The 25,567-nt window shown below is 36.8% G+C and overlaps 1 protein-coding gene across 4 annotated transcripts in view; it reads left to right on the top strand.

The window, feature by feature from the left end:
* Positions 1–25,567, top strand: part of ece1 (endothelin converting enzyme 1) — a 39,841-nt gene continuing 14,274 nt past the window's right edge. For 2 of the 4 annotated variants that reach the window (XR_014532239.1, XM_083534113.1), the window contains exons 1-4: positions 8,469–8,834; positions 16,016–16,151; positions 19,158–19,370; positions 22,432–22,556. Coding sequence is in view for 2 of the 4 variants with exons in the window: in XM_083534113.1 (XP_083390239.1) it covers positions 8,706–8,834; positions 16,016–16,151; positions 19,158–19,370; positions 22,432–22,556 (603 nt within the window). In the remaining 2 variants the exon portion in view is untranslated. Of the gene's footprint in view, positions 159–8,468; positions 8,835–16,015; positions 16,152–19,157; positions 19,371–22,431; positions 22,557–25,567 lie in introns of those variants that run through there. The other 2 variants (XR_014532238.1, XM_083534114.1) reach the window with 2 other exon arrangements.

The following is a 25,567-nucleotide window of genomic DNA, read 5'->3' as shown; positions in this document are numbered from 1 at the left end:
TATAATAAACAGCTCAGAAAGCAAGCAAGACAGTTCAGCAATCGGAGCAGTGTGTGTTTGTGTGTTTGTGTTCTATTAGTAATCGCTCATGATATCCAGAATAATTTAATGAAATCCAAGTGAAGAATTGCATGAAGTGAAAGACAAATATCATAATGGTAAGAGTCCATCTTTTTTCTCTTTCCCTCTTTTTTAAAATAGTGGTAAAGAACTTTCTAATTCTATTTCTAAATAACTTACTTGAGCAAAGATAAGCTAAATAAAAGGCATAATGGCAGTGTCCTGATATTGTGAACAAGATAAAACGTGCCTTCTGTAATATAGCCTTGGGGTACACCTGCAATCCACTGCATCATGTTCACTTAAAGTGGAACTGTAATAATTTTTTCCCCACATGTACTTTATATTTTGTATATTGTGTTTGCCTCTGAATTATAGGGTAATGTTTACTTTTAGTGCATGTGCTATATACTCTTATTTGTACGGCAGAGTTTTATGTTGACTCAAGAATAAAACATTAGAAAAGGTGATTACTATTGGTGCTGGACCTTTTTCATATTTCTGTTATATCGGATATATACTGGTGTTGCTGACCCAAGAAAAGAACAAATTACATAATAAATAAAGTGATAAAATACACAGAATTAGAGGGACTAAAGTGTACCTTTCGCCAAGGTGTGAACATCTTGTACATTGCACATTTTGTCTGTATCTTGGGCGGATTTATGTGCATTTTCTCTCGGTCTCATGGTGGATTTCCACCAGGTTCTTCAGTTTACTTCCACCTCCCAAAAGCATGTCGGCAGGGACCCTGGCTAAATAATTTGTGTGTCTGTGTGTGCATGTGTTCATCTTGCCCCGTCATGGACTGGCATCCCATCTTGGCTCTGTTCCCCTTGTTGTGCACAGTGATACTGGGATAGGTTCCAGATTCACACCAAACCTGAACAGAATAAGCAGCTATTGACAATGTGTTAGTGAATATGTCTCTTTCTTTAAATATCTGCAAAACATTTTTGCATGTAACTGGACTTTTTCATCTAAAACTAATGTTCCATAAGCACCTTATAAGTGAGCATGCACACTACACGTACAAAGGATGTTTACGGTACCACCACCAAACAGCAAAGATAATATGATATCTTTGTTTTATTTGTACTTCTAAATAATTACACAAGCTTGCTGCATTATATTTTAATATATGTGTTCTTATTTTATTTTCCAAAACTGTAATCCTTCACAGTAAAATTACATAGATCATTTTTCCTTTATTTCTGTATGATCCTAAATCATTTCCATTTGTCATGCATAGCTTTTTTAAAGGTAGTGTGGCTGTACAGTGTCAGAGCAGGGGTTAATCATTTACGCACACTGAAAGAGAGAGAGAGAGAAAGAGAGAGAGAGAGAGAGAGAGAGAGAGAGAGAGAGAGAGGGAGAGGGAGAGGGAGAGACATGTTAAGGCCAACAGCAGACAGCTGGCATGATCCGCCTCACATGATAAACAATATGTTGTATCTCAAGCCTTAACTCAGAAAAGGGTCAAATCTGATCACTCTTGTGTTACTTTTTGTTGTATGCAGTAACTGAAATAGACATTCACAAGGAAGGGTAACTTTATGCTTTCTTAATGTTTTGTTCTGGTATCATGAAATGATATAGTCAGTGCTTTTCACACAGTTCCCAGTACAAGCCCTGCATGTGTGCTGATGATTGTTCAAACTGTTGTCACAGTTTACATGTGACATACAGGTTTATGAAGTTTTTCTTGTTGTTAAATAAAGAGTTGATACCTTCCATAAAACTCCATATTACAACAGGTATAAGTATGTTTATATATATATATATATATATATATATATATAATGGCAGTGTAAGAAACTATTAACCATTAACTTCAATAATTTAATGAAATCCAAGTGAAGAATTGCATGAAGTGAAAGACAAATATCATAATGGTAAGAGTCCATCTTTTTTCTCTTTCCCTCTTTTTTAAAATAGTGGTAAAGAACTTTCTAATTCTATTTCTAAATAACTTACTTGAGCAAAGATAAGCTAAATAAAAGGCATGATGGCAGTGTCCTGATATTGTGAACAAGATAAAACGTGCCTTCTGTAATATAGCCTTGGGGTACACCTGCAATCCACTGCATCATGTTCACTTAAAGTGGAACTGTAATAATTTTTTCCCCACATGTACTTTATATTTTGTATATTGTGTTTGCCTCTGAATTATAGGGTAATGTTTACTTTTAGTGCATGTGCTATATACTCTTTCTTATTTATATATATATATATATATATATATATATATATATATATATATATATATATATATATATATATATATATATATATATATATAATGGCAGTGTAAGAAACTATTAACCATTAACTTCTGTAACTTTTTCTCTGGAATGATAAGTGTTAACTTAGTCAGTTTTGTTCTATTGAATTTGTCCCAGTTGGATGTGTTGAGCAGAGAACATTTGCATCATTCCTAGACAGAAGATAAGATGTAGTGCCCCTGAGTCAAGCCCAGCCTACACAGACTTTTATTATTTATTTATTCATGTTCGTAGCATAAGGTCAAAAAATTCATCGAAGCATTTATTGTAGCATATTTTTCAATAAAACACATATAGTCAGAGGCCATGTAAATTTGGGCATAACATATGACAATAAAAAATTGTACAATCTATAATGTCACTGATTACACTGAGACTGCAACATAAAGCAAAACTGGAAACAGTGCACTAATGTTTTTTTGTAGTGAAAAAAAAAATCCTTACCCCTGTCAATGCCCCCGGGCTGAAGCACTCTATCACTTACCACTATCAGGTCACACAGTGATTCTGGCCACTTTCCCACTGTGTGAGAGCTGGAAAGTGTTTTTCATTCAACATTGACTGGAAAATGTATTTTCTTTCCCAGTGTTTGGTAATCTTCGTTGTGTGTTTTTTGTTTTTTTATTAACAAAACATTTTTTCAGGCTCGTATTACTGTTAATATTGACCTTGCTAGATATTTTTTCTTATTTTTCAGTTCACTTTGTTCTCTGGTAGTTTTGACTTCAGCGCAAAGGAATATTAGTGAAGCTGGCTGAATGGTATCTTTATTGCTTGTGGCAGTCATTGCATTCCTGAGTTTATTTAGGAGAGAAGAAGAGAATTTTCTTTATCTAATAGCAGCAAATTGTTCATTGTGTTTATACTTCATGAACAGGAGGCCAAAACCTCCAAACCACTAAACTCCTAGCACAACTAGTACCATGGACTAATATACTTGGTGCTAAAAAAAAACTCATGCTAGTTTTCTTTATACTTATGGGGACTTTCCATTGACTTAATTATTAATGCAGACACCCATGGTGGATGGATGATTGTGTGCCACCAGCCGATTTACAAGATAACTAATGAATTACTGTTGCATGCTTGTGGTTTGCTGCCTTGTTGAATGGCAGTAACTAAATCCAGTTATTCCAGGATGTAACACACCAGCCACAGTGGCACACACATTTATTACTAATTTGATATTTTCCTTATGGCCGTCAAGTGTCCATCATAAGTTTGTTTTGCTGTGGCCAAATTCTACAGAGAAGACAGTGTTTTGGCCAGTATTTTGTATTTTTTTTTCTTAGATATTCAAAGAACTTGTGCAGAGGATTGCAGATTGTGTCATAATTTCACAATATGCACATGCACTTTATTCCTGTTGACTTTTCCCTAAAGTAGATAACTTCTGGTAGTGTTTTAATGAAATGTGAAACTTCCAGCTTATGTTATTACTTTTGGATTTCGCTTCATGTAGAGTTTGGACATTGGACCTCTTTGAGTGTTTAAAGGCTCTGGCGTGGAGAAGCTGGTGTTGGATCTGTGATGATCTCAAATGTTAAGATATTTTATGAGTTGCTCAATAGCTCCTGGTTTCATAACGTCAACTGACTGTATAAGACTGTAGAAAGCACATTACTCATAATCTTACATTCCGGTTCATGTTAGTTCTCACTCTCTGGTGTTTTGTATTGTTTTTAAGATTTATAATCACACTCTTGGTAAAACCATATCTAATACATTACCTCTTTTTCAGGTTTTGTATAATTCTAGTAAAGATTCAGTGCATGTGCCAGGTTTAAGTCGGATGAGCTAGGATTCTGGAGCTTATTCTGGCTACAAAAGAGAGAGAACTAATTATAAAGAGCATTTATTATTTGTCATTTAAAGAAACAATTACATGTGGTGATTAAAAGTGAATGTTCTTTATAAGTAATTTTGTCCCGGATGAGCAAGCCGGTGGCGACTGTAATCTATCTAATAGGTGTTAATTGATACTGATTTGGAAAAAATAAAGGTTGAGCCAAACTTGGTTTAATCTTATAAAGTCAAGTCAAGAATCTTTTATTGTCATTTCAACCATATATAGCTGACGCAGTACACAGTGATATGTAACAACGTTCCTCTAGAACCCTGGTGCTACATACAACAACAATGTGTATGTTATGTGTTATGTGTAACACTTTTTTAAATATTTTGAATAAACCATATAATGCAGAAAAAAGAAATTGTTATTGTTCAACAACCATATCTTGTTATATAACATAATCGTTGCAATAATTGTATTTTTTTTTTTTTCAAACCTTGATAAAAAGTTTTGTTTGGATGCCAGCACAGTTTGGGCTTTATTAGAAGATATAAAAGCAAACAAGACACATAGGCATACGATTTTAGCAGATATTTTATAGGTATGCATAACCAGAAATGTGCAAAAGGTTAGGAAAGCTAACAGTAAAGAGCGGGGGCAAAACCAAATTCTTTGCAATTTCAAAGCTGGAGCTAAAATCAGATAAACAAGAATGCAAAACAACTAGTATTTAACATCACAACAGGCTAAGTGTTTGTTAGAACTTAAATATGTTTTTTATTAATAAGTGCAAAATAATGGAAATCAATCCAGATTATATAACAGGAGCTTTGAGGATGGATTTGGACTGACAGTCTCCTACACTGACTCAGGACTACAGTTTGCATCTGATCATCATCAGTGCACACCTCGACATCGTTTATCTGTAATAAATGGACATTCGGTGCCACCCAGATGAGCATCGGTTCCCTCTTGAGTCTGGTTCCTCTCAAGATTTCTTTCTTATGCCATCTCGGGGAGTTTTTACCTTGTTATAGTCGCCACTGGCTTGCTCAAAAGGGACAAACTTACACTTTTAAAGAACATCTTATTATTTTATAACACCTCTATATCTCTGTCAAGCTGCTCATTGTTAAAAGCACTTTACAAATAAAAATACATTTAAATTGAATCAAATTATATAAAGGCAATGGAGGTTATTTATAAATTAATGTTTTCAGATATCTTATTTTTATTGATGGCCTCTCTTTTCAGGTATGCCAAAGTATTTACATTTGTACATATTTAAACATTAAAGCAGTTATGATAACCTCTAGAATGGTGGTCATAAATAAATTTGGTTGGCTAGAAATGTAGCTGTCTAGTCTAAAGCAGAGAGAATTGTTTAACTTCATTTACTATTATTTGTTTTACTTTTGCACTTAATTAAGTGAAAAATGAAGGTGTACACAGCTGAAAATACCTTGTATTGATTGGTCAAAAATACAGCAATGAACAAATTCAAACTAACCTGTAGTCTGTGCACATACAAATCATAAAAATCAACTAAGAATGAAGAACAAAGAGCCAGTGCTTTAAAAATTAGTATTATTTATATTTTAGCACTATAAAAAAACAAATAAAAAATACATGGCATGTTTGGTTTGCTTCCTGCATTTTAACCAATTCAGAGTCAAATTATTTACTTACTGCAATGAAACCATGCCAAACCATTCCAATCAAACACCCGTTGATTGGAACCAGAGTAGGACCAATTTCACTCTGAGGCAATTCCAGCCTATTAATGATACACTGACCTGAGTATGATTACTATATTGTGCATGTGTAGAAACCCTTTAAGTCTTGGGACCTACAAGCAGATTAAGCACATTAGCAGGCAAAGTTCTTCATTTGGGTAAAGCAAAGGTGGATCAAATTTTGGATGTCACTTAACATATATAAATATATATATATATATATATATATATATATATATATATATATATATATATATATATATATATATATATATATATATATAGTGTTTAATAACTGATGTTTGGTCATTGAAGTACAATTTAACACAGTGAGATTATCATGGTATTGGAAGAACATAAATTTGATGTCCCACATACAGGAACAAAACATTACCCTGGAAAGAGAGTATGTCCGGATTGGAAAATAGGGAGATCCACTGTGTCCCTGACTTGTATAGTGTGACTACTGATTAAGCATTTGTTTGGTAATGATGTGGTATCAGTGAACAAATGGTTAAATATTGAATCCTTTAAATGTTTAATCACTGTAAAAGTTAAGCACACATATTTACCAAACCCACCGTGAAGGTTTTAATATAAAGGCTGTGGGAAATGACATGGGTGCATCTGCATTGCTGATGGAATCAAACCTCTGGATTGTTGTTCGTCTGACCCCTACTTATCCTCTAGTTTCCAGGCAGCTCCACAGATGGTAATGTTTCCGGAGCATGCAGCAGGATACACCTGGTTTTGAGGCAAGGTGGAACCACCCTTTATAGATAGTTTTGGCTGTCTAGCAAAGTAAAGATGACATTCCTGTTTTATTTGAGCGATGCATTTATCATCTTTGCCCAGAATGTATTTGCCTTTCTGCCTGGGGGCTTGATAAGAAAGAGTTTGTACCAGTGAATACTGTAAGCTGTTGTACATGCAAAGAATGTAAAGGTTTCTAAGCCTATGGGTACTTTAGACAGGAAGTTGGCACTGCCTTGGCAACCGGGTTTGACAATTCAGCTTCAAGAATAAATTAGCTGTGAGAAGGCAACAGTACACTCTGTACCACTGTGCCGGCCATCTTAGAGTTTGATGTTATCTTTTGAAGCAGTAACACAATTTGCCAATTCCTTAGAGGTCACTGTCTCCCAATGAGTTGTCAAAAGTCAGCTTTTTTTGTCAGTTTTTCTCAACTCACACCACCTTTTCTCTCTCTACGCACATATCAACCCACACAAGGGCCATGTCTTACCTCTTTTACGTCATAAGAAGTTGATTTGGGCAATGCCACGCTGAATAAACCAAATGCTTATCAGTAGTGGTCTGGGCTTGGATCTTTTCGAATTAAGATTTTGAACAAAACATAGCAGTTTCTGTGACTAAGGATGGGGCTGTGGTCAAGGTTTTAACTGGCTGAGGTTTTTTTATTAGTACTGTTAAAAAGAAACTTGAGTGGCATCGAGACTACAGAGTCCTGGACTTCAGGGAATACCTGCCACAGAAAAACTGGCAGCGTAAGAGAGAAACCAGATATTTTGTGAATTTGATAAGAATATAAAGATGAAAAAAGTGCTATACCTTGCTTACACAAATTCTGTTTTATTGTTTTAGATTTTACTACATACAAGTAGAGCTGAAGTCCTGTATTTAAAAGTAAAAATGTGATCGAACAAGTGCTGCAAATAAAGTCTTTAGCTTTATATAATTTTCTATTCCGCTTTTTGATGAAACTGATTGATTTAATGTGCTTGAGTGTCTTAAACGTCTAATGCATGTGTTTGCTATAAATGAAATGTGTTTTTATTGATTGTTTATTGAATGTGTCAGGGTAGCATGGGTTTATCAAACCAACCTATTAGGTGACAGTAACAACAGGACTTTGGAGTGGGAGTGTCCTTGTTTAAAAAAAGAAAACAAACCCGCCCCTTGGCCTGGAATGTCTTAGGGGCAGGAAACATTGGGTGGAGATAAACCTCTAAAAGTTCCCTCCCTGATCTAAATGAAACCACATTATGGAATGCATGTGCTCTCTCTCTCTCTCTCTCTCTCTCTCTCTCTCTCTCTCTCTCTCTCTCTCTCTCTCTTCCTCTTCCTCTTTCTCTCTGTCAGACATTTCTGAACAACGCATACTCACACACCCTTATTTTTTAACATACACACACACACACACACACACACACACACACACACACACACACACACTCACACACACCCACACCCACACACACACACACACACACACACACGCATACACACACACACACACACACACTCACGCATATACACACACACACATACACACACACACACACACACACACACACACACACACACACACACACACACACACACACACAATTTGATCAAGTTCTCACCTTTTTGTTTTTTGTGAGTGCCTTGCCCTATATGGATTATCAGTGCTTACTGGGAGGCAGTTAAAGTCAAAGAATTGTTGAACAGCACATGATAAAGGATATCATGCTTAAAGCTCAGGTGCAAATCTGACAGTGTTTTGGAGGTTAGACGTGAGAGTTTCTAAACTGTGGGGGAGAAAAGGTGACTCTTTGGGCTCAAAGGAAGAGAAATCACAAGGTGGGGGAGGTGAAGGAAGCAACCCAACACTCTCACATGGTGAAGACAGATTGCTCGAGTTTGTTACAGGAAAAGTCTTTATCTGAAATCTTCCTAATGGAGCCTAGGAGAACCTCTATCCCAAGACTTCTTACAATCTACATCGGCTAAAATAGACACACGCACACAAGCGCACGCGCACACACACACACACACACACACACACACACACACACACACACACACACACAGTGAACTGCTTTCATTATGGAAGCACTGAGGGAATCATTACTCCATGTAACCTTTCAGATGTCATCCTACAAGCGAGCTACCTCGGACGAAGAGGAACTGATAGACACCACCCCTGACAGAGTGTATCAGTCTCCAAGCGTGCAGGTAAGAGTTCTCTTTTATCTATTGTTATGTAATTATGAAGCTCAGAAATTTTGTAGCTTGAGTAGTTATGTAGTAAAGTTATTTGTTCACACCATACTTTTAAATGTTCCTTACTACCTTTCAAAAGAATATTCTGCACTTCTTGTTTCAAAATTTCAAAACACATCAGTTCATTTGTCATGCATTTGTCAAATCATAATGTGACTTTTTAGGATCACACAGCTTTCAGAAACCAATCTATGCGCATCTAAATTCACACTGTGAATGTGGATGAGAGCAAAAATCCATCACTATAATCTGTCAGTGCCAACGTAGGCTTCTGACCAAGGCAGCTTGTATCATCACAGCTAGCTATCATCAGAGCCAGAGATGGAAAACGTACACACATCCTTCACTCAAGTAGTTACTTGAAATTGCAGATGACAAAATACAGATACTTATGTTTTAAAAGACTCTGGTAAAGGTTTAAGTACTGACTACACTTTTTCACTCAAGTTAAAGTAAAGAAGTTTGGGCTCTGACATGTACTTAAGCCATTACTACTTATTTTAATGTCACGGCCGTAATTGGACCTCACATCATATTAATCTATTATTACAAATAAATTTCAAACTTTGTTATCTTATGAATGTATCCAGGCTGAACATCCACCATATAGAATACAAGCAGAGCTAAGATGATGATGATGATGATGATGATGATGATGATCAAGTGATCAGGAATGTCTCTGTGCTCTGTCATGTTTACATCGCTGACTCTCTGTCTCATCCATGTTAACCCCATCATTTTTGTTGCCTTCTGCCTTGCTCATTGTTACAGTAGCTTCATAGTCTGTGGTGCATGACAGCCATGAAAGTATACACGAATGGAAGATGGAAAAGCCACGCAATGACAAGACATAGGTTGATGTGCAGAAAACAAAATAATATTAAATCATGTCACCAAATAGATTAAAACTAAATTAACGAGCCTGGTTTGAAAATGTAAGAAGTAGAAAGTACTGATATTTATGTACAAATTTAAATAAATGAAAGGAAAGTAAAGTCTGAAAAATAAATAGTGAATTAAAGTACTGATACCAGAAAAATCTACTTAAGTACAGTAACAAAGTATTTGTATTTCATTACGTCCAATCTCTGATCAGAACTATTATGCTAACAAAAGGTGGGTGAGATGTGTTTTCATTTGTACCGTTTCCTGCTTCTCATTTACTGTTTATCTAATGTTTGAATCTGGACTGGTACTATCTCAATATACATTAAAGCACGTTTGCATACATTCATTTTTTTGTAAGGAAAACTTTTTCTATTCTGTACATTTTAAAGGTATTTGATGGTTAATATGTTTGATCTTATAGATAGCTCAGATTTTTTTTTTGTGCCAGAGACCCTATTAACAGTAAAACACATTCAATAGTCTATGTCTGCACAGATTGTTATTATTTTTATTTTTTAATTAAGACAACTGTTCATATATTACTTTGTTCGTTGTACGTATATATTTACATACTTGTCCGTTTGTTCAATGTTAAGATTTACATCTATTTCTTCTAAGATGCCCTTGTTTTTGAGTTACTAAGATTTGTATAAAATTAAATTCAATTTGGATGATTTGATTGGCCAGTAAATCAGTCAGAAGTACAGCTATTAATATTAAGGACTCACTAATGAGTATAATTATGTTGACAATTGTGGGTTTTAAATATCTTGTCTTTAGCTAGATTTAGTACATAAAATACATAAACTGTTTTGAGATTTGTTGTGGCCATCAAATTCTTTTTCCTTAAGTTAGTATATTTCCTCAGTTTTTACATTTTATATTTTACTATGTCATATTGTAAATAAATTATGCGTTTATTAAATTTGCAAATCATTGCATTCTGCTTTTATTTATTTTACACCGCTTTACAGCTTCTTGAGAGTTAAGGTTATTTAATTGTGTTTCAGTTATGTTATAATGGTTGACAGGAATGTTGGCACCAATTGGAGGAAATTACTAAAGTGTTAATTTAATTAGTTTAATTTTTAACATGAGTTTGTGTTAATATGCATTTAGATTTTATTCCGTTGAAAGTATGTGATCAAATCATGTTGGCTGTACAAACACAAATTGTGTTAATGCAAGTCAATTCATTTAGATGAAAAAGTAAGATTTATAGTATGGGACAAACAAAAGTACACCCACCAATTTCATTTCTTTTTTCAATTTCAATTATTGCTTCTCATCAATTTGGGAAGGGTTACAAGGCCATCTACAAAGATTGTTTTCAATACAAGATCCTTCAAGAAAGTTCCTCCTAGGAATGTTTAAAAATACTGAATAAAAGGAAAGCCCAAGCACTACATCATGTGACCCAAAGGCTGCTGGAAGCACATTAAATGTTTATGCTCATGGCATCACAATAAAAAAAAGACTTTAACAGACTGCAATATGTGGAACAATATTCATTGGACTAATGACATCAGGTTGGAAATGCTTGTTTCTAATGCACAGCACATTTTTGGGTTTCAGCACAAGTTTCCGATTAATTATCTTATATCAGCTGTCACATGGTGGAGTGGTGATGATTTGGACTTGTTTTGCAGCCAGGTGCCTGGGAAACCTGCACTCATTCAAACTCCAGTGAACTCTACTTTATACCAGAATTATTTTGAGACAAGTAGGAGGTGATCTCTCCAGCAATTTAGGTTGTATCAAAACTGGGTTACAGAACAATGAATACAAGCACACACAGAATATCTGAATTGTAAATAAAGAATAAATATAAAAAATAATGTTTTAAAAAAGTGCAAAATCAAAGTCCAAACCCTAATGCTGAGATGCCTATGCAGGATCTTATGAGAGCTATGCATAAACAAATTCCCACAAATATCAATATGTTGAAGCAATGTTCTAAAGAGTCAACTTTTTTTACCATCTGAGAGATAAAGTTAGATAATGTCTTAGCTTAGCATTTCATAGGTATTTAGAATCTTTACTCACACCTACTAATCTTGTAATAGCCACCCACAGTATGTGCTGGAGCTCACTGTAGAAATAAATACACCACAGACGAGCAAATATTTAGGGCGCTTCAGTGACACTGATTGTTCTCTCCATGGACTTTGGTGAGCTCCTGTGCCATTAAATTTAATGAGCTGGAAACTTTGTGTATATCACACGCTTTGACATTAGCATTTGAGCAGAGCATTCTTACTTTAATTCTTCATCAAAAACTCATTAGTTTATTTAATTATTAGATTATTTACCAATTTCTAAATACAAATATGGCAGCACTGCAGTACAGTGGATTGTGTTGCGTTCTCATAGCTCCAGAGTCCCCAGTTCTGGGCTCAGGTTACAGTCTGTGTGAAGTGTCTGCTTGCTTGGTGGCCTGCAGTGCACTGCCATTTCTTCCAGGGTATCCTGTCTCTAGCTCAGTGTTACATTAATAGCATAATGCAGATGCCTTTATCCAGAGCAGTATACAAAAAAAACATCATCTTTGTTCATTAGGTCAAGGATTAAACGAAAAATCAGTCTAATAGTAGTAAACTATGAAAAGATTATTTCTTAATTGTAGACAAATTACAATCTAATTGAAGTGAAGAAGTAGGTCTTTAGTCTTCATTTGAAGTTCAAAAGGGATTATGGATTACTTGCAGGGCTTGGATGACGCACAGAGACAAACCTGTCAGGATCAGGTTCAGGATCAGTTGTCTATTCCTTAAAATGACAAAGACAGTGAACAAGAGCCTGAGTGGCCTCTGTGCATAGAAATGACCAGATCCAAAGGGGAAGCCTGTATTAGTTCAGGTACAGTACAGTACAGTTCCCTGTGTAGAGTGACAGTGCAGTGACAGATGGAGCGATCTGAGATCTTGGCAAGGGGATACATCTGCAAGCACGTACAGTAGCTCTGTCTTGCTGGGATTTAGTTTCAGCTGCCATCCATAACAAGATGTCCTGACATGGTGAGATCTGTCTAGAAACATAAATGTCTTAGAGGGAAAAGGAGATGATGAGCTGAGAATCATCCACAATGTCTAACAAGAGAGGTTAAAAATCTCTCATTTAATCTGGTCAGGGTAAAGGCCACATTATATGATTTACATAATTTCCATACCCTCACATTGATGCTCTGTGAATGAAGCATTGTCATCTTGGTAGATACCATTCCCTCCAGAAAAGAAATGTTAAAAGTGATCATTCACCTTTTTTTTTTTTTTTTGCATTGGGTCCCATGATAAAAACACACCATTTCATCAAAATGCCTGCCACAACATAACCGTCACCAGCTTTTTTGTTTGTCATATTGCAAAATATTTTAAATTACTGATGTAAATTGAACATACACTACCAGTCAAAAATCACCTGCTCATATAAAGTATAGGATCATTAAAATGTTTGTAAGGCAAAAATATATTTAACCTGTGTCCAAATTTTTTAACTGGTGGTGTATTTGAGCAAACTAAACATAAATAACAATATTTTGCCATATGTCAGAACATGGACATGGCATGAAAGAGATGTTGCCCTGAGACTAGAGGAACACCTATATAAACAAATAACTGAAACACCAGGAAGAAGATATCCATCAGTATGATATATGATTTAGTTATGAAGAGGCTATACATGTGTGCTTGCAAATGGCCAGAAACTATATGCAAATTAGTGAACCACATTTTACCAACTGGTCCAGAGCATACTATATGTGTTGTAAGTAAAAACATTTACATCATTTTTTAAATAGTAAAAGAAAAAATTTGCACGTAAGAAGACTAACTTATTTAAAAATTTATTCAACTGATAAACGCTAGATTATAAACAGATGTCACCTGCTTAATTTGAAAAAGCTTTTGTCATGTTTGGCCTTCCCTGCTAGCAGAGTAATTATCTGTGGATTAGTTTTTAACGATCTTCTTCTTTGGACCCCATTTATATTGCGTTCAGGGACAACATCAGGTGGTGCATGCACCATGTAATTGGGGATGATTGCCATTCATCAACATGCCAATTATTCATGTGTGGATACAAATAAATTTCTTTTTTTTTTTTTCTTTTTTTTTTTTTTTTATCTGTCATAAATCTTAAGTTTGGTTGAACTGTGCTCAAAGTCTGATGAATGAGTCTCCAAATGTATGTTCTAAGACAATGCTGTAAAGGTATATATATATATTGACAAAATGTGTTTTTAGAAAAATCTAGTTTTAGTTCTAAACTACATGCTCCTAAAATCCATTTTCAAGAACGAGAAATTTTTTTTTTCCATGGAGAAAGTTTGTTTTTTTCTGATACTGATTAGAATAAATCTGTTTACGGTGTGTGATTCTGGACAGAACTTGCCCTGGAGCATGTTAGCTGTGGCCAAGGCAGTGTATGCTGGTAAGGCACCAAATCAAGGGTAAGATTAGACTAAGATCAGACGCTGTATATCTAGCAGACAATAAATCACGAGACAGGCTTTTGGTGTCCAAAGATGAGTTTTGGATTCTTTTCCCTGTGCTAATGGGAAATGTAATTGTGGGCTACGCTAAGCTGGGCCAGTGTATGAAGCAGGTGTTGTACAGATATTTGAAGCAAGATCTTGAGCACAGGTTTTAAGCAGAAAGCCAGTGTTTGGATCTGTGTGTTAATATTAAGATTAATTCTCATTTACAGCGATTAGCTCTCATATATCAAGCTGCAAAAAATTTATTTTGTAATTTTGGGGTAAGTATTTACACAAGATATTTGGTATTTATAGCAGTCCTGACAAGCATATGTAACCGGTGAGATTCTATGTAAATACAGTGCCTTGCGAAAGTTTTCGGCCCCCTTGAACTTTGCGAGCTTTTGCCACATTTCAGGCTTCAAACATAAAGATATGAAACTGTAATTTTTTGTGAAGAATCAACAACAAGTGGGACACAATCATGAAGTGGAACAAAATTTATTGGATATTTCAAACTTTTTTAACAAATAAAAAACTGAAAAATTGGGCGTGCAAAATTATTCAGCCCCTTTACTTTCAGTGCAGCAAACTCTCTCCAGAAGTTCAGTGAGGATCTTTGAATGATCCAAAGGGGCTGAATAATTTTGCACGCCCAATTTTTCAGTTTTTTATTTGTTAAAAAAGTTTGAAATATCCAATAAATTTCGTTCCACTTCATGATTGTGTCCCACTTGTTGTTGATTCTTCACAAAAAATTACAGTTTCATATCTTTATGTTTGAAGCCTGAAATGTGGCAAAAGTTCAAGGGGGCCGAATACTTTCGCAAGGCACTGTATTTCCAGAAGAAACCCTTGATTTAAGAGGCTTTAGAAAAGATGACATTGATTACAGTATATATAGATGACACAGCTTAAATTAGATGCACAAAGTTAATTTACATTTTTTGAAACCCATTTGTTTTATATTAATGGCATAAAAAAATAATAATAATACAAATAAAAAGTAAACAAGCCAACAAAAATCATAACAATAAAAGAAATAAGGCTTGTCATTTAATTCAGACAAAAGAAATACTAGGGACATGCTGGTCTGTGCAGTTTCAAGAAAGGGTATTAGTTCTGCATTGATGTATCAGAGGCAAGAAAAGCTCCAGCTAACTGTAATCAAGAAAATTGTACGCAATTTTCTTCCACTTTTGCCTTAAAGAAATTATTTTCCTCTCGCAATGTAGTTGTCATTTGAGCTTGAATGTTTTGGTGTGTCGCTAAATTCAAATGAGCTGTATAGTGCTGTGTTTTCTTTTAAAGGCGCTATACAAAATAAAGTTTATTATAGTGCCTTGCACTTTACAGCTGACTGGCATTTACCAACATTTACATGAGTATGGATAAAACCGGCATTTTGGTTTTGACACAAACATATACACCCAACTTTACTAGAAGATAAATGGGCCCCATTGTCTTCCAGAATTTAGGAAAAAAATGAAACAATTTGCAGGTGATGCCTATTAATAGAATGGTATATAGCTGTGCTTTGGCATATGGCACTGTTTGTGACGATGATCCCTCTTGGGACACCATGCCAAAGAAACATACTGGTGTTAACACAGGGACCGAATGCCTAGGATAAAAATTAAATCCATGAAAATAAAGCTTGTCTACTTAAAGATCAACTGTGTTGTACAGTCCTTGATTAGGTGCTTTATTAATGTGAGTAAACATTTGCTGTATAATTCCCACCTAAGCCTTTAACATTGTTTGTTTTCAGGTGCTGGAACACAGACTGGGTTCCAGGTTTTGGACTGAGCGAAGTCATGTGGAGAAGAATCTTCTTGTTGTGGTTTGTGGTCTCTCCCTGGCATTATTCATATGCCTCCTGACATTGGGTCTGCATTATAAAGAGAGTGAGTCACAAAAAACAACTACTGCTATGCTCATATCTTTTTCTTTATACAAAATACTTGTGTCTTACCTGCACATACCTTGACCAGAAGTCTGGTTACCCCAAAAAGAAGAAAACTGCATTTAAACATACATTTCCACTAAAAGACACTCTGTTTACTTTGAAATGTGTATCCTAATTTTCTTAGGGAAAGCAACATTGCTGCCAAAATTAAAATTGCTGTTGCCAACATCCGCTTAATAATAACTTATTAATTTAGTCAGTCATGTTCTGTTATTACATTTAAGACATGCAGGTGGTTGGGGTGAAAAAGGCAGATGTGTAGGACAAGGGGTATGGAGAAGGATGATCCGCTGTAGCAACCCCTAATGGGAGAAGCCGAAAGATGAAGATGTTCTGTTACTACATTTCTAGTTTATTGGGGAAATAAGCAGTTAAACATCTTTAAACACTCAAATTTGTGCAGTGTGTAAGTGTTCTTTATTTCGATTATGTAATATTAGTGCAAATATTATCACTGCTGGTATTTAATTAGCATTGGAATTAATTAGGCTCATATATCATATAGCTCTCATTGGGACATGGCAATCCAGTCAGTAGATGGCATGATAGTCCTGCCATTTTGGAAACTGATACCGAAACTGAAACTTGAGTTATAAGATAACCAGGGCAACCTCCATTAGAACCCATTGACATTAGTTATAATGGGGAAGTGGAGTGGTGCGCAATAAGCGTTCACTGTAAAAAACATTTATAAGAATAGTCATTACAGTCATTACAGAAACGGCGTTCAGTCATTAAAAAAGAAGTCCCCAGGTAGGGTTCGAACAGCCCACACACCAGAGAATATTGCTTTCGAAATGCTATTTTGAAGAGCCCTCTCTGCTCTGTTCGACAACACACATAATAATAATTGCTCTGTTAAGCTGCTTCTTCGAAATTACCCACCCATGTTGTGATCACCTGAGCAAACAGCCAAGGCAAAGTTAAGATGTAACCTCAATATGGTTTTTCCTGTTTTTCTCTTAACTGCGTTATTGGAACTGATTTTTGGAAGTGTGTTTTAAAGTTGAAGTAGGACAAAATACATGCCATTTATCTTTCAGTCAAGTTTTTTTTTTTTTTTTTATCAGAGCAGCATACCAGCAAATGCCATTTCCTCCTATTCAGCCATCTGTACTCATTGAAGCATGACAAACCAGTGCATTATAAAGTGACAACTGACTGAAAAATGTGCCCAGACTAGAATGTTCACCCCTCCTTTTCCCCTAGTCAAAGTGCTTTTCGTTTGCCTACGTTTGCTGCTTTTGGGCCCTCTTTCTTGCTTGCTTGTGTTTTTATCAGTAGATTAGGTTGAAGTTGTGTGTCAGTCCCCGTGTTTTTCTTGCACAGTCCACAATAAAACCTAATGAGACAGCATCTTTCTTCTTCTCTTTTGCTCTCTTTACTATTTGCATACAAACAAGACTAGTTATTTTCATGCTAGTTATTTTATACATTTAAAACATTACCTTTTACTTAACTTTTTTGAAACCTTGTAAGAAAAAATCATGCTAATTTGAGAGCAATTCTCAGTCTTTCGAGTGCAATAAAAATTTTATTTTACCAGACATTAGAGCAGAGACACATTAATCAAAACACAATAGATCAAGGGAGTAATCAAACACAAATTTTTGCTATATTCATGTTTGTGTTATGGTTGGGGTAGCATGCATTATATGGTCAAAAGTATTGGGAAACCTGACTTTTCCAACAATGTAGTTCTTCCCCAAACTGTTACCAAAAAGATGAAGGCTCGCAATTGTATATGTCTTGGATGTGGAATTTTTCCTTCAAACCTGTTGCAGCATGATGGTGTGTTTGTGCACAAAGCTAGCTATGGTTTTTATAGAAAATAAAGTTCTTCAGTGGCCTGCTATAAAGTTCTGAACTCAACTCTATTGAAATGAATAAGATGAATTAATTAGAATAAGATGAATGAATTAGAATATTAATGACTGCACCCCAGGTCTTCTCACGGTATATCAGTACCTGAGTTTACTAACACCCTTGTGGGTGAATGAGGATGTTAAACAAATGTCCACAATCACATACCACAATCTAGTGGGACATCTATCCAGAAGAGTTGAGCTTATTGTAACAGCAAATGGGACTTCATATGGAATAAAATGTTCAAAAAGTCTGGAAAAAAGTATTAATTTGAAGTTCAGGTTTCCACAAATTTTTGTCCATTCTAAATACAGACTTTTAGATATATACCATTTTATTGGAAAATACAAGTGCCATGTTGTCAGGACATCCTCCATGTGTATTAGTGTGTTCATCTCTTAAAAGAGACCCCAAAGGCCTGGCTGAATGAAGTTGCCTTTGAGTCATTGGATGTGACTATAAAATACAGTACTAGTTTTTTTATGTTTGTTTTCATTCTGGTCTGTAACCTATATAAATATAAGATATTCTAACCTATTGATGGGGAAAAATTATTTGTGGTTCATCAAACCTTCATATCCATTACAGCTTATGTTAATTACACTTTAAGATACAACCTCTCCCCTGTCAGCTGATGACCAATGCTTTATTGTGCTGAGTAACAACATTGATTTGTACCTCTTTATGCAATTTTTATTTTCCAATTTTCCAATTGTCTTTTTAAATAATACACTTTAATTAATATACTTTAGGTTAAGTATGCTTTATGTTCAGAGATACAGTACATTTATTTAAGTGTACATATTTCTAGCATACTAAAGAACAAATTAAAAGTCAAAAATGTATATTATTTATGCTATATTAAATACATTTTAGTAGATTTTTTTTTATATATAAAAGCTGGATGTTGACCTTGGTTGAGAAATATACACCTTTTTAATTTTTTTAAACAAAACAAGAACATTGTTCAAGATCATGTTTCCATGATTAACGGAGAAAGCGTATATATGTTATAAAAGCATGAAGCTGCAAAGTAAATTAAATAAAGTCTAATTAAAAAAAAAATTTTGTTCCTTAGCACACCCAGGGCTGTGTCTGACTGAACCATGTGTGAGTGTAGCAGCGGCTGTAATGGGAGCTTTGGACCACTCAGTGGACCCATGTAATGACTTTTACAGCTATGCGTGTGGTGGCTGGATGAAGAAAAATCCGCTTCCAGAAGGCAAGTCACGATGGGATACCTTCAGCAATCTCTGGGAGCACAACGTGGCTGTCATGAAGAATTTACTAGGTCAGTTCAATACCGGAAACTGTTTATTGCAGTTATGGAAACATACAATTGTGTTGAATTAGATATTTTTACACTAAGAAAAATATTTTGATGTGATTTTTGTGTAAAATCTAGTGTTGATCGGGTGTTTTGCAACTAACAGCAAATAACTCTTTCTTAAATGTTATTTTATCTTAAGCACAAAATATTGTGTGTGTGTGTATATATATATATATATATATATATATATATATATATATATATATATATATATATATATATATATATATATATATATATATATATATATATATATATATATAAGGGGCTTAAGCAAATAAAATATCTATGCAGAATATTATATTATATTATTCTTATTAGAGCTGCTACAACTAAACGATAAAATCAATAATGAATGGTGAAAATGGCAGACAGTACAGGGTCAACAGGCAGCAGGAAAAAGTGCATCCCAAGTCATCCAAGGCATGTGAGCATTTTATATTAATCGCAACAAGGAAAACTGTACCTGCAAGTTATTGCAAAGCGGCGCTTGTGTGGCATACCACAGTGATGCATGAGCACACGCAATGAAACACAGTGGTGTCACGGATGAAGGTGAAACATCAGCACGGTGAGCAAAAACTGTATAATCCTCATCATGTGAAAATGGTACAGTTTAATAAAGTGCTATTGTGTAAACTGTTTGTTTGTAACATCGGGACAGTCGCACTGGATCTGTTCTGTCGTGACTTGTGCGCATCAGGTTGTGCAATCACCTCGCTCATGACATAGTGATGGAGTCAATTAAAACGGTGCGAACAAACTAAATCGAAAAGCAGCAAATAACAGCAGCAGTAAACAATTAAGTTTTTAGTCACTGCTGTGTTTTCAGCGAATGTTTATGCATTTGTACACCAATGCATATACAGTGAGGAAAATAAGTATTTGAACACCCTGCTATTTTGCAAGTTCTCCCACTTAGAAATCATGGAGGGGTCTGAAATTGTCATCGTAGGTGCATGTCCACTGTGAGAGACATAATCTAAAAAAAAAAACCCAGAAATCACAATGTATGATTTTTTAACTATATATTTGTATGATACAGCTGCAAATAAGTATTTGAACACCTGAGAAAGTCAATGTTAATATTTGGTACAGTAGCCTTTGTTTGCAATTACAGAGGTCAAACGTTTCCTGTAGTTTTTCACCAGGTTTGCACACACTGCAGGGGGGATTTTGGCCCACTCCTTCACACAGATCTTCTCTAGATCAGTCAGGTTTCTGGCCTGTCGCTGAGAAACACGGAGTTTGAGCTCCCTCCAAAGATTTTTTTATTGGGTTTAGGTCTGGAGACTGGCTAGGCCATGCCAGAACCTTGATATGCTTATTACAGAGCCACTCCTTGGTTATCCTGGCTGTGTGCTTCGGGTCATTGTCATGTTGGAAGACCCAGCCTCGACCCATCTTCAATGCTCTAACTGAGGGAAGGAGGTTGTTCCCCAAAATCTCGCAATACATGGCCCCGGTCATCCTCTCCTTAATACAGTGCAGTCGCCCTGTCCCATGTGCAGAAAAACACCCCCAAAGCATGATGCTACCACCCCCATGCTTCACAGTAGGGATGGTGTTCTTGCGATGGTACTCATCATTCTTCTTCCTCCAAACACGTTTAGTGGAATTATGACCCAAAAGTTCTATTTTGGTCTCATCTGACCACATGACTTTCTCCCATGACTCCTCTGGATCATCCAAATGGTCATTGGCAAACTTAAGACGTGCCTGGACATGTGCTGGTTTAAGCAGGGGAACCTTCCGTGCCATGCATGATTTCAAACCATGACGTCTTAGTGTATTACCAACAGTAACCTTGGAAATAGTGGTCCCAGCTCTTTTCAGGTCATTGACCAGCTCCTCCCGTGTAGTTCTGGGCTGATTTCTCACCTTCCTTAGGATCATTGAGACCCCACGAGGTGAGATCTTGCATGGAGCCCCAGTCCGAGGGAGATTGACAGTCATGTTTAGCTTCTTCCATTTTCTAATGATTGCTCCAACAGTGGACCTTTTTTCACCAAGCTGCTTGGCAATTTCCCCGTAGCCCTTTCCAGCCTTGTGGAGGTGTACAATTTTGTCTCTAGTGTCTTTGGACAGCTCTTTGGTCTTGGCCATGTTAGTAGTTGGATTCTTACTGATTGTATGGGGTGGACAGGTGTCTTTATGCAGCTACCGACCTCAAACAGGTGCATCTAATTTAGGATAATAAATGTAGTGGGGGTGAACATTTTAAAGGCGGACTAACAGGTCTTTGAGGGTCAGAATTCTAGCGGATAGACAGGTGTTCAAATACTTATTTGCAGCTGTTTCATACAAATAAATCGTTAAAAAATCATATATTGTGATTTCTGGATTTTTTTTTTAGATTATGTCTCTCACAGTGGACATTCACCTACGATGACAATTTCAGACCCCTCTATGATTTCTAAGTGGGAGAACTTGCAAAATAGCAGGCTGTTCAAATACTTATTTTCCTCACTGTATATATTTTTTTTAATCAGGCTTGTTAGCTTGCTGCATTACTCCATTCCATTCTTTTTTATAGCATTTGTCTGCTACAAGGGTAACGTATCTGATTTCAAGCGTGATTTACTACTACGTTTAAATGCTTTTAAGTTTTATACAAGAATTTTTATGTATCTCAATTTGTAAATAAAAATGTTTAGCTATTAGAAGCTATTTCATAAATTGTTTTTTACAGATTACATTACTATGCAATTTGCCACCAATTTTGTGCCCATTTGAGGTTTTTGTGTTAGAAAAACCTCATATAATAATAAACATACTAGTTAATAAGAACATCTGTAGCTGCATGTTATTTTAATGCTGCACTTCTCTGTAATTAGTATGTAGTTGGTATTGATTAGTGTGCGTGTAGTAAATATGTTTGATAATTTGTTCTTTTAGTTCACCCTCATACTGTTTGTATCTGGGTGCACACAGTTTATGTTTTGTCTTAAATAATATGATTTATTTTTTAATTCAGTGTGGACTCAATGAATGAAACAATTATCTTGATGTTTCCATATAGAGAGCACAGATCAACAAGGCCTGAGTAAAGCGCAGCAGAAGGCCTTGAAATACTACAAAGCCTGCATGAATGAGTCCAAGATCGAGGAGCTGGGAGCACACCCCTTACAGGAGTTCATTAACCAGGTAAACTTTTACTGTATCTTCATTCAGCACAATCCTTATACGATATTTTTCATGTTATTCTATTCCTAGTTCTAAAGTCACTGAAGTTTAAGAAGAAGAAAAATTATTGTTTGTTTATTAATAACACAGTGTCATGACATAACCAGGAGTGAAGATTTAATATATATATATGTGTGTGTGTGTGTGTGTGTGTGTGTGTGTGTGTGTGTGTGTGTGTGTGTGTGTGTGTGTGTGTGTGTAAAATAAAGCCACTATCAAAGTGATAGTGTTTGCCTTCTTGCTCTTCTGTGAGCATCATTACAGCAGAGTGACTATGAACAAAAATGCTATATAATCACGTGCATTGCAAATGTGCTCTGTTAACCACTAAGATATTGGGACAGGCTGTAAACATGTTTTGAGGGGGCATGTTTTTTCAGAGGGCTCTACAGTGAGACAGCTTCTTCTTCTTCTTCTTCTTTCGGCTGCTCCCATTAGGGGTCGCCACAGCGGATCATCCGTCTCCATACCACCCTGTCCTCTACATCTGCCTCTTTCACACCAACTACCTGCATGTCTTCCCTCACCACATCCATGAACCTCCTTCTTGGCCTTCCTCTTTTCCTCCTACCTGGTGGCTCCATCTTCAGCATTTTTCTACCAATATAATTCGTGTCCCTTCTCTGCACATATCCAAACCATCTCAATCTCGCCTCCCTCACCTTGTCACCAAAACATCCTACATGTGCTGTCCCTCTAATAAACTCATTTCTAATCTTGTCCATCCTCGTCACTCCCAACGAAAACCTTAACATCTTCAGCTCTGCTACCTCCAGCTCCATCTCCTGTCTTTTACTCAATGCCACTGTCTCTAATCCATACAACATCGCAGGTCTCACCACAGTCCTATAAACTTTCCCTTTCATTCTTGCAGATACCATACTATCACAAATCACTCCTGTCACTCTTCTCCACCCACTCCACCCTGCCTGCACTCTTTTCTTTACTTCTCTAACACACTCTCCATTACTTTGCACTGTTGACCCCAGGTACCTGAACTCCTCCACCTTCTCCACCTCTTCTCCCTGCAACCGCATCACTCCACTGCCCTCCCTCTCATTCACACACATGTACTCTGTCTTACTCCTACTGACTTTCATTCCCCTTCTCTCAAGCGCATACCTCCACCTCTCCAGGCTCTTCTCAACCTGCTCTCTACTCCCACCACAAATCACAATATCATCTGCAAACATCATAGTCCAGGGAGACTCCTGTCTGACCTCGTCCGTCAACCTGTCCATCACCACTGCAAACAGGAAAGGGCTCAGGGCCGATCCTTGATGCAGTCCAACCTTCACCCTGAACCAGTCTGTCGTACCTACTGCACACTTCACTGCCGTCACACTGTCCTCATACATGTCCTGCACCACCCTCACATACTTCTCTGACACACCTGACTTCCTCATACAATACCACAACTCCTCTCTCGGCACCCTGTCGTACGCTTTCTCTAAATCCACAAATACACAATGCAGCTCCTTCTGTCCTTCTCTATACTTCTCCATCAACATCCTCAAAGCAAATAAGGCATCTGTGGTGCTCTTCCTCGGCATGAAACCATACTGTTGCTCACAGATGGTCACCTCTTCTCTCAGCCTGGCTTCCACTACTCTTTCCCATAACTTCATGGTGTGACTGATCAACTTAATTTCCCTGTAGTTACTGCAGGTCTGCACATCTCCCTTATGTTTAAAGATCGGTACCAGCACACTCCTTCTCCATTCCTCAGGCATCCTCTCCCCTTCCAGAATCCTGTTAAACAATCTGGTTAAAAACTCCACTGCCATCTCTCCTAAACATCTCCACGCTTCTACTGGTATGTCATCTGGTCCAACCGACTTTCCATTCTTCATCCTCTTAATCGCTGCTCTCACTTCCTCCTTACTAATCCTATCTACATCCTGCTTCACCAACTCCACATCCTCCAACCTTCTCTCTCTCTGATTTTCCTCATTCATCAGCTGCTCAAAATACTCCCTCCATCTTCTCAACACACTCTCCTCATTAGTCAACACATTTCCCTCTCCATCCTTTATTGCTCTAACTTGCAGTACATCCTTCCCAGCTCTGTCCCTCTGCCTGGCCAATCGGTACAAATCCTTTTCTCCTTCCTTAGTGTCCAACCTCTTATACAGCTCCTCATATGCCTTTTCCTTGGCTTTCGCCACATCCCTTTTTACCTGCTGCCGCATCTCCTTGTACTCCTGCCTACTTTTCTCATCACTCTGTCGATCCCACTTCTGTTTTGCCAACCTCTTTCCCCTAATGCTCTCCTGCACTTCCTCATTCCACCACCACGTCTCCTTGTCTTGCTTTCTATTTCCAGATGTCACACCAAGTACTTTTCTAGCTGCCTCCCTCATCGCTCCTGCAGTAGTTGCCCAATCATCCAGCACCTCTTCACCACCACCAAGCCCCTGTCTGACCTCTTCCCTGAACCTCACACTACACTCTTCCTCCTTCAGTTTCCACCATCTTATTCTTCTTTCAATCCTTACTTTCCTCCTCTTCTTCTTCGCCTCCAAAACCATCCTACAGACCACCATCTGATGCTGTCTAGCTACACTGTCCCCCGCCAACACCTTACAGTCTCCAATCTCCTTCAGGTTGCATCTCCTACACAGAACATAATCCACCTGTGTGCACCTTCCTCCACTCTTATACGTCACCCTATGATCCTCCTTCTTCTTAAAATACATGTTCACCACTGCCATTTCCATCCTTTTAGCAAAATCTACCACCATCTGCCCTTCCACATTCCTCTCCTTGAAACCATACCTACCCATCACCTCCTCATCACCTCTGTTCCCTTCACCTACATGCCCATTAAAGTCTGCCCCAATCACCAATCGTTCTTTCCTAGGTACACCATCTACCACTTCATCTAATTCACTCCAGAATCTTTACTTCTCCTCCATCTCACAGCCAACTTGTGGAGCATAGGCACTGATGACATTTATCATCATCCCTTC

Source organism: Silurus aristotelis (assembly GCF_946808225.1).
Source record: "Silurus aristotelis genome assembly, chromosome: 28".
NCBI lineage: Eukaryota > Metazoa > Chordata > Actinopteri > Siluriformes > Siluridae > Silurus > Silurus aristotelis.
Note: the sequence above shows the minus strand (reverse complement) of the source record. Positions and strands in the feature narration are given on the sequence as shown.